This window comes from Marmota marmota, unplaced genomic scaffold (assembly GCF_001458135.2).
Source record: "Marmota marmota marmota unplaced genomic scaffold, marMar, whole genome shotgun sequence".
In the NCBI taxonomy this organism is placed as follows: domain Eukaryota; kingdom Metazoa; phylum Chordata; class Mammalia; order Rodentia; family Sciuridae; genus Marmota; species Marmota marmota.
The window spans coordinates 286049-307625 of record NW_025999862.1 but is presented as its reverse complement, the minus strand read 5'-3'; the positions used below and the strand labels follow the sequence as shown (position 1 = coordinate 307625).

Genomic DNA, 21577 nt, shown 5'->3' with positions numbered 1-21577 from the left:
AAGTTTTTTTTTTTTTTTTTTTGGTACTGGAGATTGAACCCAGAAGTATTTAACCACTGAGCCATATCCCCAGTCCTTTTTAATATTTTATTTAGAGACAGGGTCTGCTGAGTGCCTTGCTAATCTGCTAAGGCTGGCTTTGAGCTCTTGATTCTCCTGCCTCAGGCTCCTGAACCACTGGGACTACAGGCATGCACCACTGCACCTGGCTGCATAGAAACTTTGAGAGAGAGAGACAGAGGGAGAGAGAATTTTAATATTTACTTTTTAGTTATCGGCAGACACAACATCTTTGTTTGTATGTGGTGCTGAGGATCGAACCCGGGCCGCATGCATGCCAGACGAGCGCACTACCGCTTGAGCCACATCCCCAGCCCTGCATAGAAACTTTTGAGAGAGAGTCTTTCTATGCTGCCAGGCTGGCCTGGAACTCACAATCCTCATCCCTAGGCCTCCTAAGTAGCAGGGATTACAGGTGTGCTCCATTAGGCCCCCCCAAAAAAAAACTTTAAATTTATTCCCCTTTAGACAGGGAAGAAGACACAGTTGATACCACAACTACCAAATAACATATTATTAGAGGAAATAAGAGATTTTAGTTGGCTGGGGTTATAGCTCAATGGTAGAGCACTTGCCTAGCACTATGAAGCTCTGGGTTCATTTCTTAGAACCACATAAAAATAAATAAGATAAATATATTATGTACATCTACTACTAAAAGTTAAAAAAAATAGTGGTATGAGGATTGGGAGAAAAAAGATAAAACTATTTTTATTGGCAGATGATATGATAATCATATTCTAAAAAGCAACAGAACCAATAATCTAAATAGAATCAATAAAAGTTGAACAAGGCTGTCGTATACAAGTTCAATCTACAAAACAACATCATACACTAAAGAACAATAGCAATAACCAAAAATAAAATGCTATTTTGATAGCAATAGTTGTAAAACAACTGTAAATTAAACTGGGTCTCTTTGGAGAAAATGTTAAAACTTTGATAAAAGACATGGAAGATGATCTAAGAAAATGGAAAAATCTTCCACACAATTGGATGGAATGACTTAGTAATATAAAATGTTAATTATCCCTAAATTAATCTAAAATTTCAATATAGTCCAAATAAGATTTTTAATATACTTAATAATCTCACTACAAAACCCATATAGACAAATAAAGATCTACAAATAGCTAAGTGAACAACAAAAATGTAACGAGGGCTGGGGCTGTGGCTCAGTGGTAGAGCACTCACCTAGCACGTGGGAGGCCCTGGGTTCGATCCTCAGCACACATAAAAATAAATAAATAAAATAAAGATATTGTGTCCAACTACAACTTAAAAATAAATATTAAAAAAGGTAACGATATGGTAGAACCTGATATGCCAAATATTAAGACATGCTACAAAACCACAGCAAAAAAAATGAGCATCATGTATTCACACTACAAAACCACAGCAGTGAAAGGACGTATGTCATACTCTCATATTCATATGTAAATTTTTATATCAGACACATATGATAGAATGAAGAGTTCTAAGATTGTATATCTTAAATCAAACAGGAAATAATGGTTGTTTAGTAGATAATGTTGAAAAAATTAGATCCCTATATAAAAAGATAAAACTTAATGTCTACCTAGCATCTCAGAAAAAATGGAGGATTTTTTCTGGGGATATAGCTCAGTGGTAGGCACTTGCCTAGCACATGTGAGGTCCTGAGTTCAACCCTCAGTACCTCAAAAAAAAAAAAAAAGAAAAGAAAAGAAAAAGAATCTCTATAGACTAAAGATCAACATGTGAAACAATTATAAAATTAATTGAAGAAAATGTGATCTGAGGAGGGAAAAACTACTTAGAACAAAACTTCACAGGTACAAAACTAGGCTAATTAACCCTAATTAACATCTACAGAAAATTCTATTCAACAAGAGAATATTCTATTCAAATGTATATAGAATATTTACCAACATAGACCAAATGCTGGGCCATAAAAAAAGTTTCGATAATTTAAAAGGATTCAAATTGTATAAAACAAATGTGTTAACCATAATGAGATTGAATTAGAAATCAAAAACAAAGATGTCTGGGGAAAATCCCCAAATATTTAGAAAATTTAAAAATACACTGCTAAATAATCATAGTCCCATGGGCTGGGGCTGGGGTTCAGTGGTAGAGGGCTTGCCTAGCATGCTTGAGGCACTGGGTTCCATCCCCAGCACCACATAAAAATAAATAGATAAAATAGAGGTATTGTGTCCATCTGCAACTAAAAAATATGTATTTTTAAAAATCATAGTCCTAGCCATTCAACTCCTAAGTACTTACCCAAGAGAAATGAATCCAAATATTCATACAAAAACTTGTGAATGTCCCAGTAGCTTTATTTTAATAGTCGCAAATGGAAGCAACCCAAATACCTACCAGTAAACAGATAAGCAAATTGTGCTATCTCTGTACAATGGGAACCATTTTAGCAATAAAAAAGGATAACTCATAAAAAACAATAGCATGGTTGAATCTCAATTGTGCTCAGTGAAAAAAGTCAGACAACAAAGAGGACATACTATGTAATTCTATTTAATTCTAAATATTTTAGGGAATTCTAGAATTTTAAAATTCTAAAAAATGTAAATTCATCTATACTAACAGAAATCAGATCACAGGATATTTTCATTACCTTGACTGTGGTGATGTTTTCATATATCAAAGTTATCAAATATTTAAATAGTGCAGTTTAGGAAATGTCAATACCTCAGACATACTTAAATAAGGTATGCACAAAACATAATGCATATATGCAGGAAACACACAAAAATACATTTAAAATATGTTATAAAGACTGATTTCCTAAAGTAGAGGAAAAGAGACTGTTAATGAAAAATGGAGAAAATGGAGTGGATAAATAAACACATAGCTTTAAAAATCACAAGACAGGATCCTTACCCATGTCAGGGTAGGAAGAGAAGAAGAAAAAAAAAATTGCTGTGCAAGAACCTCTACTGTGCAAGAATGGGACACTTATGAAAGTACTTATGAAAAGTAGTAAACTTATGTACTTATAGTACTTATACTACTAAGTAGTAAACAGTACTTATGTGCTTATAATAGTACTTATACTACTAAGTAGTAAACTTAGTACTTATGGAAGTAGTAAACTCTGGAAAACTCAAAAAACAATATTAATAGAAGCTTCAGACCATTGATCATCTCAACGAAGAAATATTTAGAAGTCTTTCCTAGTATCACTGAAATAACTAAAAACTACAGTACACATTCACTTAACTAACATATACTTAGTGCCTATTGTGTGCCAGGTGCTATTCAGAAGGTCAGTAAGTTTCCCAATAGCTACTCACCATTTCCACCTCCTGCTCCTACAGCCTTGACTGCTGCGGTAGAAGAATCATTTATGGTTCCCCAAGGGCCTAAACTGGATTCTATATTCCCTCCTTCTTCAGCGTACTCTACATTTCCAGTGCTCTTTTCCTTTGTTACTTGTGTTTGAACTGCTCGTGCCTGAAGTTGTTTGACAGCCTCATGAAATGCCATTTCCATTCGAATATCATTGTTTTGAATTTCATAGTACAAACCTGAGGAAAGAAAGATATTGAAATAAATGTGATTTCCTACTATCACATAATGAAGAACTGAGACCTTTGACTTATTTCCCCCATATTTTTAGCAAAGTTTAGGAACTACATGATGAGCCATCAAAGAGGAAAAAGGGAAAGAGAGTCTTACAATGGAAACACACACACACACACACACACACACACACAGAGACACATCACAGGAAAATAACATACCAAGTAAAGTCCAGGCTACAACATTGGTTGGTTCCAAGCAAGTGGCATCCTCAAAGAAAATTTCTGCTTGCTCATAGTTTTCCATCAAGACAGCCAGGACACCACAGAGCAACAAGCTGAGAAAAGACCGCTAACATGGTTAAGAGCATGGTCCAAGTCACATTCATGGAATCAAGACAATCTCATGTAGAAGTTCATCTCCTCCTACTCATCCCTCATCTCCTTTCCATCTCTACCTCTGGATGTGACTCTCATTCAGGGAAAGGGCTTTCCGAAAACACTCTTGTGCTTTGATGTTGTCTTCAGTTAGGAGGCAGAAGGTACCATAGTCCAGCCAGTGATGTAGGTTCTGCGGCTCACGGACCAACCTCTAGGCACACAAGCATCAGGAGGGCCAAGGTTATTTTGACATTTTGTCCTACTTTTTGTACATATGACATCACATGGTAAGCACTCCATAAATACTGTAAGTTCTATAAGAGCATAGGCCATGACTACTTTTTTGCTTACCAGGAATCCCAAATGCCTAGTATAATTACTATTCTAGCTTTAATAGACGGCCAAAAAATATATTGTTGAAATAATGTAAAAACTGAATCCTCAAGCCATTTCTTCCCTGTGTCTGATCACCTTAAACTCATCTAGTACTTTAAGAGCCTAAAGATTCATTTTATGGGATCTCAACCATATATAGTAATTTCTACCATAATCTTGATATGGCAAATGTAAATTCATCTAAAAATCTGAGACAAAAATGGTGCCTCATGAATGAAAACCACAAATTTTGCTTAAAAAAATTAAAGAAGATATAAATAAATGGGAAGATACCCCATGTTTGTGGATTGGAAGACTTAATATTGTTAAGATGTCTACCACTACTGTAAACAATCTAAAGAGACAATGCAATTTCTACTAAAATCCTTAACAGTTAAACACAGAATTACCATATGTCCTAGCAATTTCATTTTTAAGTACACACCCAAAATAATTAAAAACAAGTACTCAAACCAATGCTTATATACAAATGTTAAGTTTGAGAGTTTTTAATATTCTTGATACGAATCCTTTGCCAGATACATGTGTTACAAATATTTTCTCCTGATCTGTATTTTTCTCATGGAGCAAAAGTTTTAAATTTTGATGAGGTTCCATTTATTTCATTTTTCTTTGATTGATGGTACTTCAGTTTCATGTCTCAAAACTCTTTACCTAGTTCTAGCCCAAGAAGATTTTCTTCTGTTTCTTTTAAAAGTTTTGTTTTAAATTTACATTCATCATCCATTTGGACTTGAATTTTGTATAATGCTTACATTAGATCAAGTTTAATTTATCTTGCATATAGATAACCAATTGTTTTAACACTATTTGTTGAAAAATTATCCTTTCTCTATGGAATTTCTTTTATATCTTGTCAAAAATCAAATATCCTTATTGTACAGGCTTATTTTTGGACTCTGTTCTATATTGATTTTTGTGTGTACCCTTCACTAAACAAGATTTGTTTTTATTTTTTGCAGTGCTGGGCATCAAACCCAGGGTCATATACATGCTAGGCAAGAGCTTTCTACCACTGAGCTATACCCCCTACCCCACAAGTTTCATTTTCAGTATTCAAAAACTACTATTCTTTATGTCCATATTTTACAATAATAGTAACAAAAATCACTGAGAAAGATTTTTAATTACCTCTTTATAATACACTGCTGCCATTTCAAAGTTTTCATTAACCTCTGCTTCAAATGCAAAGAGTCGAAGCTGTTCACTGCTTGTATGAACGGCTGAAACAGTGCTTTGGACATCATCTGGCATGGCCTTGTCAATATCAAGATGTTAAGCAAACAAAATGAAGCAATTCCAAGTGAAGAGGGATATGAGAATAACCAGATGTAAGATACAGTCATAACATCTAAGATGATACTAGGTTTCTTACAGTCTTGCCAAGGCAGTAAGAGAATAAGAGAGAACCAAGAAACAAATATCATGGGTGAAAGGGAAGCTCAGGTATTTGAATACCAATAGCGTGAGCTCATGGAAGTGAGTAAAAATTGTTTAAGGCAAAAACAACTCTCCTCAACCCTCAGGGCAGACAGTGTCCCTCCTCAAGTTACCTCTGACCTCAAACAGCTTCCTTTATTTTCTATAGGACAAATATCATTTTCAAGGGCCATGATGTGAAAAACGTCAGCAAGTTAGTGCTAGCTAGAGAGAGTTTTTAAACATGAAGAAAACAGGAGACAAAGGGTAAAGCTTTAAAATCCAGATCTGTAACTTTAGGGGGAAAATTAAACTGATAGAACCTACAAAGGAGACATTTGAGAAATAGCCAGAAAGGTAGAAAGAAAAGCAGAAATAGAATATATCATATATACCCAGGCTGGAAGATCAAGTCTGGTGTAATTAGTAATCTCCTGAGTCAGAAGCTATGGCCATGCAAGAACCTAAAATTCCTTAATTAAAAGTAAAAATGGGGGCTGGGGATGTGGCTCAAGCAGTAGCGCGCTCGCCTGGCATGCACAGGGCCCTGGGTTCGATCCTCAGCACCACATAAATGTAAAATAAAGATGTTGTGTCCACTGAAAACTAAAAAAATAAATATTAAAAAAAAAAAGTAAAAATTGGGCTGAGGTTGTGGCTCAGTGGTACAGTGCTTGCCTAGCATGGGTGAGGCACTGGGTTCGATTCTCAACACCACATATAAATTAATAAATAAATTAAATAAAGGTCCATCAACAACTAAGAAAAAATTTTTTTTTAAAAATTAAAAATGATAGCAATGACTTTAACAAGTATAGTAGATAAGGAATGTGAAGAGTAAAGCTAAGGCCAGGCGTAGTAGTGCACACCTGTAATCCCAGCAATCTGGAAGTCTGAGGCAGGAGGATCACAAGTTCATAGACCAGCTTCAGCAACTTAGTGAGGCCCTAAGCAACTCAGGCCCTAAGACCCTGCCTCAAAATAAAAAATAAAAAAGATTAGGGATTCAGCTCAATGGTTAAAAGTGCCCCTGGGTTCAATCCTAGTACCAAAAAATAATTTTAAAATAAAGCCAAATTTGAGATGGGCCAAAGAGTTTTTGATCACTGATTAATGCTTCTGTTCTCTGTGCTTTTTAGTTTTGATTATCATGACCTTCAAATCCTTCCAGAAACATACTTTTATGCCCACACCTGAATTACTCTACTTCTAGTATCCCATTCCCAGAATCCACTTTCCAACCCTTCCACCTTTTTATCATTTACTTAAAGTAGCTTCCTGACTTCATTTCCTCCACTTCCAATAAGCCCATCACTTCCCAAATGGATCAACCTGACCTCATGATTACCTACTTGTCCTCCTCTCTCACTAGCACACTCAAATCTCAAGCATCCTCGTCTTTTTCCTGCATTTGTCCTGAAAACTCCCAAATTAAAACAATCCTACAGCTAGGTGCCATAATCACAGAGCATGCCTGTAATCCCAGTGACTACAGAGGCTGAGGCAGGGATATTGCAAGTTCAAGGCCAGTCTTAGAAAGTTAGTGAAACCCTCAGGAACTTAGAGAGACCCTGTCCCCAAATAAAAAATTAAATGCACTGGGAATGTGGCGAGTGGTAAAGTGCCCCTGGGTTCAACCCCTAGTACCAAAATAAATCAATAAATAAAAATAATTTTTTTAAAAAATAAGCCTACAATCTGATTTCTTCATTCCTGCACAGGTGTGTTTAACTGATTCTAAGAAAAACTGAATAGGTCTGGGGTTGTAGCTCAGTGGTAGAACACTTGCCTCAAATGTATGGGGTACTGGGTTCAATCTGTAGCACCATATAAAATAATAAATAAAGGTATTGTGTCCATCTACAACATTTAAAAAAAGAAAGAAAGAGAAACATAATAGCTACAGAGATACCTGAGCCTCCCAGACTCTTGTGGCATTCAGTCTTAGCGAAAATCTTTAATACTCTCAGTAATTTCTATATTCGTCCTTGTTTAACAACAAAATTTTCTCTTCAACTTGTTCATTCAACCTGCATTCCCTTTACTTTCAATAAAGACCTTATCTCACGAGGTGAGATAATAGAAATAATTAGGCAAGAAACCCTCAATTTTTAATCCCACACCTAAGTTGTTTATTTCTGCATCAATCTTTTGTTTTGGGTACTGGGAATTGAATCTAGTGGCATTGAACCACTGAGCCACATCCCCAGCCCTTTTTTGTATTGTTTTTAGAGACAGGGTCTCACTGAGTTACTTGGGGCTCACTAAATTGTTGAGGCTGACTTTGAACTCACAATCCTCCTACCTCAGTCTCCTGAGCCACTGGGATTACAGGCAAGCACCACCTCGACCAGCAACTTCTGCATCTATTTTTCCCTCTCTCCTTTTGGTCTCAGAGGAAGAGGCATTGAGTCCCTTCTGTTTTAAGGCTAATCCTTGGTCCTTTCCAGTTGTATAACCTGGGCTTATCATTATTTATCTCCTCTCCTTCCACAGTTTTCAACTTCTCCCACTGTGCTGACTCCATTTCCTAAACTTATAGATAGATGTACTCGAGGTTTTTCCATCCTAAAAAGAAAATTCCTATAATTTCTAGCTTTTACTTTTCCATATTTTCTTTCATTATCAACTTCCTGATTTTATATTAATCTATTTCCTAGTCACACATTTACTCTTCAATGCACTATAATTTTAATCCTTCTCATTAGCACAATGAAGTTGCTATGTAAAAGTTAACAATAACCTCCTTATTACCAAACCCAATGAAAACTTCTTGGGTTTTGTTTTCCTTGAATTCCTAGGAGTATTTGACAATGTTGACCACTTGTTCTTAAAATTCTTTCCCTTGGCTCAAGAACTCCACTGTCTTCTGGCTCTTTTGCTTCCTTAACAATTCCACTTGTCTCCTTCATCAATTCTTTCACTCAGCCATCCCTTAAATGTTTGTGTTTCCTAGGATTCTATAACTAGTTTGCACTCTTTCCTCCTATTTTTCTCAGGCAGCCTCATCAATGACAGTAGCATCCATATATCATCACTCCCTAAATCTCATCTAGTTCAGATCTCTTCTTTAGCAAAACCCCACAGGAGCCAACGTTTAAAATTAATTCAACATCATCTGCATTTCACCAAATTTATTCATGTTATATTATTTATACTGGTTAATGTTAACATCAGTACCCAGTCAATGAGCCTTAAACTTAAGTATTTTTTACTCCTCTTCCTCTTTATTTTGCAACAGTCATCTAACATCACCAGTTTTGCCACCTTGAACCCACCCTCTATAACTGCTCTAACCCTATATAAAAACTGAATGGTTTTTATAAAATGTAAACTGATCATAAAGTAGTTTAATTTATTGCTCCCAACTGGCTAATGAGAAAAAAGTCACAAATTCTCTGTATGGAATACAAGGCATGCCTTCACTCTCCCAAATTTCCCAACAGGAACAGATCCTTAGCTTCATCTTCTTCCTTACCTCTTAACCACTTCAACCTCTGCTCTTGAACTCTGTATATACCAGATTCTTTGCAGCTCCTAAGCCTTTGTGGGATTCCTGTGATTCAATGCTCTGAGACATGCATCTAGAGAATTTCTTTTCAGCTTTGAAGGCCCAGCTCAAGCTATAGCTCCTCTGTGAATTCACTTGTTCATCCTAATCTGCTCTCCAATGAACACTATCACAGCATTTACCTCCTTTTACAGTTACTGTATTTTGTGCCTGACTCCTCCACTAGGTGAGAGTTCTTTTGGTTCAGAAGGCAACAGCAATTTCCATACTCAACTCTCAACTGCTTTCCAATTCAAATCATCCACATCATCCATTCCCAAGAATTAAGGACTGTTCTTTTAATTCTACAATATTGAACACTCTTGTCCTACATCTTCCAAGAAGGCTGAACCACATCAAAGAAAAAAGTGATAGTAATAGGGAAGAATAACAACAGAGAGGAACAAATAGAAAGAGGAGGCACAGCTAGTAAGAGACTAACATGAGCACAAAACAACTTTGATTTCAAATGCATACAAAAAATGAATAGATGAAGGCAAGAAGCAAGATAGGTGTACAAATAAATATGCAAACAGACAAATGGACTGGAAAGTAGATTACCTGCCTTGGGGAAAAGCATATTTGAAATGTATTGCAATTTGGTAAAATATCTGAAAACTCAGTTTTCCTTTGTTTTTATTGTAAGAATTGTGAACAGTCACAAAACAAATAGAATGATAATCTTGTTTCACAATTTCTATAGCCTAATTTGTCTATTTTTGATGATTCCATTACATTTTAAAAAGTCATAAAGTTTATTTTTCTAGGAAACTGTAAAAGTATATCCCTTGTTCTCCCCAAAATTAGCTTTATATTTTAGGCAGTTTCTTATTTATCTTTTGTTTTCAGTGCCTAGCACAGAGTAGCCAGCCACCTTAATAAATATTTGTTGAATAAGGAAGAAAAGAAGCAAAGTGGGAATATTTCAAAGGAGATCTTGATATTCTACAGAGAAAAGAAGAGCTGTCAGTGTTGACACCTACCTCATTTAGGGCCACATGCATCTGATCTACCAAGAATACGTAAAGCTCACTGATAAATGTCTGCAGTTCCTCCTGGCTTTCAAATGACGTTGTCCTCAAATATTTCTCTCTCACAATCTTCACCACTGCATGCTGCAAGATATACACAATGCCTTTCATATAACACAGACCAGCACTGTGCTGATAGCACATCTCTCTAGGACTTCTCATCTAAGGTTCATCAGAACTTCAGATGGTGATTGTTTTCTCCCTAGGTGACACTAGACTATCAGCTCTCTGGTATTCCTCTGTAGAACTTCTTTCTTTGACATCACCATCGTTACCAATTGGGGCAATGCAGGACTCATACCATGTGAAGAGAGTTATGTACCTGAAGAAAACCTTAGCATTTGGCTATGTGTTAACTCTCTCATAGTGGCCATATGATTCAAGGCAGAAAGGGAGAAAGACCTGGTTTGAGTCCAGAGAACAGAAATCTGGTTATAATGCTTACATGTACAATCTCATAAATTATTTCACATTTTGGAACCTAAGTTTCCTCATTTGTTAAGTGGACATGTAGTTCTAGTATTCAGTCATCTTATCTATAGGAGATGACTGAAAACCAAAGACAGAAAACAGAAGTAAAAACTTAAAGTGCTACATAAATACAGTAGTTTCCCCTTATACACAGTTTGAGCTCCCCATGGTCAACTGTGGTCTGAAAATATTACATGGAAAATTTCAGAAATAAATAATTCATGAGTTTTAAGTTATGTATCATTCTGAGTAGCATAATGAAATCCTGAACGGCCCCTGCTCCATCCTGTACGGCCCTACTCCATCCTGCCATGGATGTGAATCATCCTTTTGTTCAATTGTGCTTTTGTTTCCATGCTATACATTACCAGCCCATCAGACACCAAGTAGTCATCTTGCTATAAGACTGACATTTGTGGTACGGCAGTGCTTATGTTCAACAACCTTTATTTTACTTAATAATGGCACTAAAGCATAGAGGAGTGATGTTAAAAAAAAAAAAAGCCATAAAGTTCTTCCTTTATGTGAAAAGGTGAGAGTCACCATAGGTATTTATGTTATAGAAAAAAAAAAAAAAAACATAGTACATACAGGGTTCAGTACTATCCACAGTTTCAAGGATCTACTGGGGGTCTTGAAACATTGTGGCGAGCCACTCATGGGCGGTGTGTGTGTGAACAATGAGTGTGAGCACATGAGCAGACTGAACTGACATTGCCTCTCATTGGGCTGGTGAGATATGTGTCCTTTTCGCTTGCTCTGCCTATGATCCCCACACAGCACCTGGGATAGGTGTGGCCTTCCAAGATGTCAGTCAATCTGCGACCACAAGGCATCAGGAAGCTAGACTCAACCCCCTGATACCTGACCCTCTCTCATTGGGGTAGAACTTTCTTGAGTATCTTCCCCTCAGTAAAAAGGGGCTTCAGAACTCCTCCTCCTCTTTTTTCGGCCTCCCTTGTGGGAGCTGGAGCAGAGGAGCCACTCACTGAAGAATCCCAAGAAAAAGATATTTTCTCTGTCTTGGTGTGGTTATTTCACATCATACCCAAATTCACCTGGAGTGACCCTGAATGACTTAGTCATGTGATATGGCAAAACATAACCCCCAATAATGGGGGACTAATGTATAAACATAGCATGTTGCTATGGCCACACAGCTGCTTTTTTCTCTCCCTAACCTAACATCATTGCCAGGTTTTATAGGAAGCACCTTCCATGCATCATATTATTTAATTCTCATAATGAGCCCATGTGATAATATGAATATTGTCCCTCACTGTTAATGAAGAAATTGAGGCACAGAAAGGTAAAGTTATGTCCTGAAGGTCACTCAGCCTGAAAAGGCAAAACCAGAATCAAACCAAGAAGTGATTATACCACCTACTGAGAATATCCTCTTGCCTCCATGAGCATCTACTTTATCATTTCCACGTGCTCTCTTTGTATCAATTTACTACAGAAAAGGACACATTGCAAATGTTCACAGAGCTAGTGTAACATAGCAGTTAGAGCCAAAGTGCCTGAATTTGAATCCTGTCTTTGACCTTTACTCTCTATGATTTCGGGCAAATTACTTAACCAATTAATATTATATTTTCCCACCCATAAAAGGGAGCAATGGGGAGTACCTACCTCACAGGGTTATTGTAAGGATTAAAATTTGCTTGGCATACAGAAAACATTTAATAAATGTTAAACATTATTAGTCAAGATTTTTTTTTCTTCTTACTGGGGATTGAAGCCAGAGGCCCTCTACTACTGAGCTACATCCCTATTCCTTTTTTATGTTGTATTTTGATACAGGGACTCAGTAAATTGCTGAGGCTAGCCTTGAATTTGCAATCCTCCTACCTCAGCCTACTCAGCTGCTGGGATTATGGGCATGTACCATAGCAACTATTTCTCAAATCTTAAGTGATTCCATGGGCCAGGGAGAGATTTGAATGGGAGACAGAATTCTTCACAGAGTCAGTAACATTTTCTGCCTCCTAGAGCAACATGAAATTAGGTCCAAAATCTAGCCTAGCATCAAGTGAAGAATTCATTTCTTCAATACTCATACTGGTGATAAACCCAGCCTAATTCCCTCTTAAGATTGGGAGCCGGGGCTGGGGATGTGGCTCAAGCGGTAGCGCGCTCGCCTGGCATGCGTGCGGCCCGGGTTCGATCCTCAGCACCACATAAAAACAAAGATGTTGTGTCCGCCGAAAACTAAAAAATAATAAATATTAAAAATTTAGGGCTGGGGATGTGGCTCAAGCGGTGGCGCGCTCGCCTGGCATGCGTGCGGCCCGGGTTCGATCCTCAGCACCACATACAAAGATGTTGTGTCAGCCAGAAACTAAAAAATAAACATTAAAAAAATTCTCTCAAAAAAAAAAAAAAAAAAAAAAAAAAAGATTGGGAGCCATCTCGCCACAAAGGCATGAAAAGTTAATTTCGGCTTTACTATAAATTATTATGATTTCTAAACTTGCTTGGAATGCCTGCCTGAGCCTTGAACTCACCCATGTCTGGCTTTCCCTGACCAGATAACCACCCTCTCTGAAACTTTAGTGGAGCCACATAAATTATGGCTTTCCCTGGCCAGATAAGGACCCTCTCTGAAACTCTAATGAAGCCTCATAAATTCCATGTTGAGATCTAATTTACTCCCTAAGTGCTGGACCATTAATTTACTATATGCCTTTGTGTTATACTTGTCAAAATTCTGTTATCTGTAAGTTCTCAAGACACCTGACCTCTTTTGTAACTTTCTGTGCTATAAAGCTGTGCTCCTGGAGAGCTGCGGGGCTGTCTTCTGTTGCCGTGGTTTTTGGGAGAGACACCCCCGACTGGTAGGAATTACAAGCTTGCTTTAATTTGATTTCAATTGGAGCTGATGGTCTTTTCTTTGCATAGTGGTTTAACAGCTGGGAGTGGTACCCACATACCTGTAATCCCAACAGCTTGGGAAGCTGAGGCAGGAGGATTGTGAGTTCAAAGCCAGCCTCAGCAATTTAGTGAGGCCCTAAGCAACTTAGTGAGACCCTGTCTCTAAATACAAAAAAAAAAAGGGGGGGGATTTGGGGGCTGGGGATGTGGCTCAAGCAGTAGTGCGCTCGCCTGGCATGTGTGCGGCCTGGGTTCGATCCTCAGCACCACATACAAACTAAGATGTTGTGTCCGCCAAAAGCTAAAAAATAAATATTAAAAAATTCTCTCTCTAAAAAAAAGGGGGGGTTGGGGAATGTGGTTCAGTGGTTTAGCGCCCCTGCATTCAATCCCTGATACCAAAACAACAACAAAAACAAAAACTCCCACTCAGAATGGACACTAAACCATTCCAAGACTCTGCAGAAGTAGAGCTTCTACTGATATTCTATCACAGAGAAGTTAGCTGAACATAATCAGAGTCAAAAAATGTTAAGTACATAGAGAAGGTGCTCCATAATATCCCACAGACAAATTAAATAAGTGAATGCTTTACCTTGAGTTGTTCTTTGAAAGCAAAGTATTTTCCAGAGGAGTTAAATTCATAATTGAGCTGGCACTTCTGCTCCTCTAAGGTTTCACTGTCTATGTTATTCCCAACCTGTTTTCCAAACATTCTGTAGTATTCATCGAGAATGGCTTTAGAAATGTTCTTGATCTGAGTGTGGTAATCACTCACTGCCTAGAAAAATGCAAAATGTCTGGTAAAGTGGCTTAAAGAGGTCAAGACCATGGATTGAAAATCTAAAACTGGATTAGGATTTATGTTCAGTAACACTATAAATATAAACTACCCTTTTCTTCCTAACTCAGAGACCACTATCCAAGGGTTAAACAGTATACCACTCACTGTCTACCACTGATCACAAATGGAACCAGAAATGAAAATATGTGATACTTCAAACAGGTTTTCACTCCTTCTGGAAGACACATTGAAGAGTCCACGCCATTTTAAATGTATGCAGTCAACACCTTATGCTTTCATGTCAGTTTTTGCACTTGCCTTCTGAGCACCTCCTGTCCAACGGATAAGGGGAGGCCTTGGAGGAATCATTTCCTTGACCCTGTATGAGGAAAATAAAATATAAAAATTTATTATATAGGGGCAGGTGTTATTGCTCAGCGGTAGAGTGCTGGCATAGCACATGTGAGACCCCTGGGTTTGATTCTCAGCACCACATAAAAGTAAGTAAAATAAAGGTATTAGTCCAACTACATCTAAAAAATAAATATTTAAAAAAACATTTATTATCTTGACTTTTTACAATAAAAGGAACATCAGATCTCATTAGTAATCTTTACCTTAACTAAATGTTAAAAAGCTATTTTTACTTTAAATAAAATGTATTATTAAAGTTTAAAAAATTTATTATCTGCAGGTTTATGTTATCTTATATCTCACCTCCAGAGACTTGGGGTAGAGGAGATCTAAGGACTTTTTCCCTACTACATTTGAACAATGTGCTTCTCTCTCATGTAAAAATCTATATGTGAACCCCAGTATAGTAACTGGTCTATGGACTAGACAGGAAGAAAACAGCTACTCAGAGTGTCTAACTGGTACTTTTGGCTATTTGCATCCTGTATTTTCCCTTACACTCTAAAAAAAAATTGCTATTGTGTGCAAATAGCTGCTTGACTGAGGGTTAGATTGCAATGGGTCATGATTTTAGGGATACTCAGTATAAGTCTCTGAAAGCACAAAGATTTAGAAATCTCAGTGATACGGGCAGGTAAAATCTTTTCTTTCCTCTCCATCTAGAATAAAAAGTGTATTATTTATCAAAATTTAGAGAAGTACATGAGATTACAATAATGATAGCAGATTTTAAGCTAAGAAAACACATTTTGTCACCATCAAACTACTTATGCCAAAACTTCTTCCTTCCATTTTCAGAAGATCTTACAAGAATCTAAAAAGAATAAAACAGTGTTTCTCCTATGTACTGATTAAGTATGTTGTATGGACTTGACGACAAATTTGACTAAAGATACAGGGAAATGAGGAACCAATTAATGTGGATATCAAGGACAAGGATATTTCAGGCAAAAGAACAGGAAGTATAAAAGGCCTTGCTGTAAGTAAGAATGTGCCTGGCACATTTGAGCAATAGCAAAGTTTGTGAGAATTAGATGTACAAACCTGGAATTCAGGAGAGAGGTTGAGACTTGAAATAAAAAATTTGGGAGCCATCAGCATATAGATTGTTTAGAGCCATGAGACTGGCTAAAAAAAAAAAAAACAAGGAAATGAGAATAGCTAGAAAATAAGTTCAAGGATTTTGAGTTTTGGGATACTCTAACATTTAAATGCTAGAGAGATAAAGAAGGCCAGGGTGGAAAGAATACAACCTAGAGAGTATAGTTGTCCTAAGAACCAGGTTAAGAAAGTCTATCAAGGAAGACTGAGTAGTTAAATGCTGTTTCCAGCTAACCACTATATTTAACAATGTGGTAGTAATTGATAACCTTGATAAGAACATTTATTTGAAGATAAACATAGTAGTCAGCTTCCCATTATTATAACAAATACCTGAGATAGTCAACTTATAAAAAGAAAAAGTTAATTTTAGCTCAAAGTTTTAGAGTCTTCAGTCCATTGTTAAGCAGACTCATATATCTTTTAGGTCTCTAAGAGAAGGGGGGTAATAGATCATGGCAGGAGCACATGATACAGCAAAGCTGTTCACCTAATGATACCAGATATCAAAGAAAATAAAGAGGAAGACTGTAGGGACACACAATCCCCTTTGAGACCTGAAACTCTAATGACCCAAATCCACCCACTAGGCCCCACCTCTTGAAGTTCACACAACCTTTCAATAGAGTTAAACTGGGACCAAGTCTTTCACACATGGACCTTTGAGGGACAATCTAGATCCAAACTATAGCAATAAATTATTGGAAGTGAACTATCAGATCAAAGGCTTAAAAGATTTATCAGTTTTTATTTAAATAACTATTACCAAATTGCTTTCCAATGGAGTTAGACCAATTGACACTTCCCCAGTTTGCATGAGAGGGTCTGTTTCCAAACCCCCTCATCAACAACAGCATGTTATCAAGCCTTTGAGATCTTCAGCAATTAAAAACATAAGGCATTTCAGGGTAATCTTAATTTCCATTTCTTTTATTATGAAAGTCATTGAGCTTCCTTTCATATGTCAAAGACTGCTTTAAACTTATACATATTCTTAAACAGTGATACAGTTTCTGCAGTTTGGTACATACAGCCAGCAACCAAAGGCAATAATCTTTTATATTATTTGGGGTAATTGGGTATAATTTTCACTACAATTTTTTTTTTTTTTTTGGTAGTGATGAGGAATGAATCCAGGGCCTTGTGCATGCAAGGCAATACCCCAAAATCATTTGGGATTTGGGTAAGGTAAACATGGAGGAGAAATCTGCCTTTTATCTCCCTATGGCCTTCCCCCCCCCCCCCCCGCAAAAAAAAAAAGATTACTAATAACCATTTCTTACAAAAATTTCAAGAATATTTATATGTTGACATAAGCATAATTTTAAAAAGTATTGTATATAGTTATGCTAAATGTATAAAAAGTCATGGGACAAAAAAGCCATAAAATTGCTTATGCATTTGCTATAAAATCATTAAGGATGCTTTTATCACTCCATATCACCTATGTAAGGGCCCAAAGGAGAAATCTGTTTTAGAAATTAATACCAGGGAAGCCAGGTGCAGTGGCATATGCCTGTAATCCCAGTGACTTAGGAGGCTGAGTCAGGAGGATCAAGAGTTCAAAGCCAAACGTGGATGTGTAACCAATGTGATCCTCAATCTGTACACGTGGTGAAAATGGGAATTCATAACCCTCTTGAATCAAATTTATGAAATATGATATGTCAAGAGCATTGTAATGTTTTGAGCAACCAATAAAAAAAAAAAGAGTTCAAAGCCAGCTTCAGCAATTTAGTGAGGCCCTAAGCAACTCTGCAAGACTCTGTCTCTAATAAAAAAGGATGTGGCTCATCAGTTAATCAACCCCAGGGTTCAATCCCTGGTACAAAAAAAAAAAAAACCAAGAAAGAAAATTAATACCAGGGGGAAGAAATGTGGTCTTAAGACAGGATATAATTAAGATCAGAACTGCAATTAATGAAACTGAGAATTTAAAAAATACAAAGGATCAATAAAAAAAGAGTTGGTTCTTCGAAAAGATAATAAGACTAATAAGACTAATAAACCCTTAACCAAATTAACCAAAAGAGAGAAGACCCAAATCAACAAAATTACAGGTGAAAAAGGACATGTCACCACAGACACTTCTGAAATCCAAATGATCATTAGAAACTATTTGAAAATATATATTCCAATAAACTAGAAAATCTTGAAGACACTGATAAATTTCTAGAAATATAGGAGATGCAGTAATGCATAAATTCTTTGTCTGGCTCAATCACATGATTAATCATGACATGACTGACCACCAGACACTTTGATATAAACTAACCCCACATATCAAAGCAGACCCTCTAATGGAGAAACATGATCTTGCTCAATATTTGCCAATCCTTAAAGAAGTTTAGCCCCTCAGAGCTGGGGTTGTGGCTCAGTGGTAGAGCGCTTGCCTCGCATGTGTGAGGCACTGGGTTTGATTCTCAGCACCGTGTATAAACAAATGAACAAAATAAAGGCCCATCAATGTCTAAAAAATGTTTTAAAAAAGAAGTTTAGCCCTTGTGGGTCATACATATACCACCTAATTATGTACCCTAATAAAAACTCAGCCTTAAGCCGTGGCAGCACATCTCACTGGAGTTTGCCTGCATTCTTGCACCCAATTCTGAGAGTGTGTTTATCCAACTTTCTTCTTGAATAAGCTCTCTCTTTGCTAAAAATATAATTATCCTTAGATTATTTTCTGCAATGGTGTGATGGACCTATATAATTAGTGTGTTTTCTCATTTGTGATTAGAATTTTATAACTTACAGGGTTTCCCTTTTTATTAGATAGCTCAGATTTAATGCCTACTCATTAAAGTTCTATTTAATACTGCCTTCTTTTTTGTTCCCATGGCTTTGAGTTTTTAACTCTATTTCTAGATTATCATTACTATTTTTATATATCATTTATGATAAATATGCTCAATTTATCTTTGGAAAGGAGCCAGATGTAAAGTTTAAAAGGTTTAAGGACTCTCTGGTATAAAATATGATGTGTGTCATTATAAACAGATAATTCTCCCTGAAAACATTCAAATTACTAATAAATAACTACAATATGGCTTAAAGTTAAAGGGAGAAACTGTCTCCATCAAAATAGCAAAAAACAATTTAATTATGGTATTAGTGAATGTATGAAGAAACAGCAGTCTCATACATCACTTGTAGAAGGCCACTGGAGATATTTATCAAAAGTTCTAAAAATATGCATAATAGTCTAATGTCAGGCATGGTGGCACACACCTATAATCCTGGCTATTCAGGGCAAAGGTGGGAGGATCTAATAAAAATCTGGAGATGAAAAGTACAACTGATATTTTAAAAGTTCACTAAAAGGGTTCCATAGTAGATTTGATCAGGCAGAAGAAAGAATCAGGCAAGTTTTGGCAATTTAGTGAGACCCTGTCTCAAAAATAAGAAGGGCTGGGATATGGGCATGTAGCTCATAGGTAGAGCACCCCCAGTACTGGGGGAAAAAAAATCCACAAGATAAAATCCATCATTTTTTTATCCTTAAATTTGAGAACAGTGCTTCTCACATCAAGAAGTAAAGTCTAGATGTCAGAAAAACAACAGCGTACAAAACTCCAAAGTTCTACCCTTCCAAACATACACACACACACACACACACACAAAAAAAAAAAAAAAAAAAAAACTTGGAATACTGCAACTAACTCTGTCAGAATATTGGAAAATTGTCAAAGGTTCACAGCAATCAAGCAAATGTTGACTTAAGAAATAGGGAACATAAAAACGGTAGGAAGCTTTGTGGATTTATACTTGCCTTTGCCCACCAAAGCCCCAGTTCAGAAACAGTCTTAAAGATGGTAGCCTGGGTTTCCAATGTGGCATACTGGTCCCTGATTCTGGAGGTAGTATAACAGACCATATTCCCAAATTACTGTATTTATTTTAACCTGTCAGGGACTCCCCGAAGAACTGATGTAAGACATGGGTCTGTGTTTTCCTTAGAGTAGAAAAGCATTGTTCAAAACCACTGTCAGGTTATTAAAAAAGCAGCAGGTGCTTGGGGCAAAAGATTAGAGTGGAGATATATAATAGACAACCTAAATCCTAGGAGGCAAATCTGGAGAGTACCTTTTGGAAATGAGAGCATTCAAAAGTACTTGTGTTTACTAGAAAATTTAGAAAGCCACATGCATGTCCAGACAGAACACATTCTCTGAAAAGACCTGAGAAACACTGAGCTTTCCACTACTGATCAATTTATAGGCTCAGTGCAAGTATAAAGTAATGGCTGAGGCAAAAATATGGTTAAGGATAGTTTGTTTGTTTGTTTGTTTTGTGGTGGCGGGGATGGAACCCAGGACCTTGTGCATGTGAGGCAAGCACTCTACCAACTGAGCTATATCCCCAGTCTAATAGCATGGTTAAATATTAAAGCAATGCCTCAGCACAGAATCATCTACAAGGATTAGCAGAAAGTGGTTTATATTTGTTTTGTTTTGTATTAAGGTCCTGGCATTCAAGAAAAATTTAGTCAAAACACTGCCTGAACACAAGTTTACTCAATAATAACAAACAGCAAACACAGAGGAAGGGAGAAACTTGAATTCCAAAGTCACCACAGCATAGTATTCAAATATTCAGTTTTCAATCAAAAAATCATAAACAAAATAAAGAAACAGAAACATATGGCTCTTTCAAAGGAAAATATAAGCAGAAACTCTCCCTGAAGAAGCCCGGACATGGGACTTACTATACAAGGATATTAAATCAAACTGTCTTAAATATTCTCAAAAGAATTAAAGGAAACCACAAATAACAGATGAGGAGAAACCAGTAAAGAAATATATGAAGAAAATGAGACTATCAATAGGGACAGAAATTATAAAAAGGATCTAATAAAAATCTGGAGATGAAAAGTACAACTGATATTTTAAAAGTTCACTAAAATAGTTCCATAGTAGATTTGATCAGGCAGAAGAAAGAATCAGTAGATGTGAAAACATGACAACTGAAATAATTAAATCTAAGGAACATAAAGAATAAAGAAAAGTCCAAGGAGCTTAAGATATGTGAGATACTTTCAAGCTAACTAACATGTACATACTAGAAGTCACAGAAGAAGAAAAGAGGAAGAGGCAGAATTTTCAAAAAATAATGCCCCCGAATTCCCAACTTTGATGAAAGACATGAATCTCCCCATCCAAGAAGCTTAACAAACTACAAGCAGCATAAACTCAAAGGGATCCACATAATAATACTTTATATTCAGACTGTCAAGCAAAGACAAAGAGAAAATAACAAAAGCAGGGAGAACAGAGCAACTTATCACGGACAAAGGATCTTAATAAGATTAACAGCTGGGCTTGGATTGTGGCTCAGCGGTAGAGTGCTCACCTAGACGGGCGGACCCAGGTTCGATCCTCAACACCAAATAAAAAATAAAGGCATTGTGCGGTGTCCATCTACACCAAAAAATAAATATTAAAAAAAATATTAACAGCTGATTTCTCATTAGAAACCATGAGACCAGTAAGCTGTGGTAGCAAACATTTGTAATCCCAACTATTCAGGATGTTGAGGAAGGAAGTTCACAAATTTGAGGACAGCC

At 36.7% G+C, this 21577-nt stretch overlaps 1 protein-coding gene across 9 annotated transcripts in view; it reads right to left on the bottom strand.

The window, feature by feature from the left end:
- Positions 1–21577, bottom strand: part of Cfap70 (cilia and flagella associated protein 70) — an 87302-nt gene that overhangs the window by 19768 nt on the left and 45957 nt on the right. For 8 of the 9 annotated variants that reach the window (XM_048809005.1, XM_048809008.1, XM_048809009.1 and 5 more), the window contains 7 exons: positions 14811–14875; positions 14308–14489; positions 10317–10448; positions 5496–5621; positions 4046–4179; positions 3810–3925; positions 3360–3593 (listed from right to left, as the gene is read on the bottom strand). In XM_048809005.1, the coding sequence (XP_048664962.1) occupies positions 3360–3593; positions 3810–3925; positions 4046–4179; positions 5496–5621; positions 10317–10448; positions 14308–14489; positions 14811–14875 (989 nt within the window). Of the gene's footprint in view, positions 1–3359; positions 3594–3809; positions 3926–4045; positions 4180–5495; positions 5622–10316; positions 10449–14307; positions 14494–14810; positions 14876–21577 lie in introns of all 9 variants that reach the window. The other variant, XM_048809007.1, reaches the window with a different exon arrangement.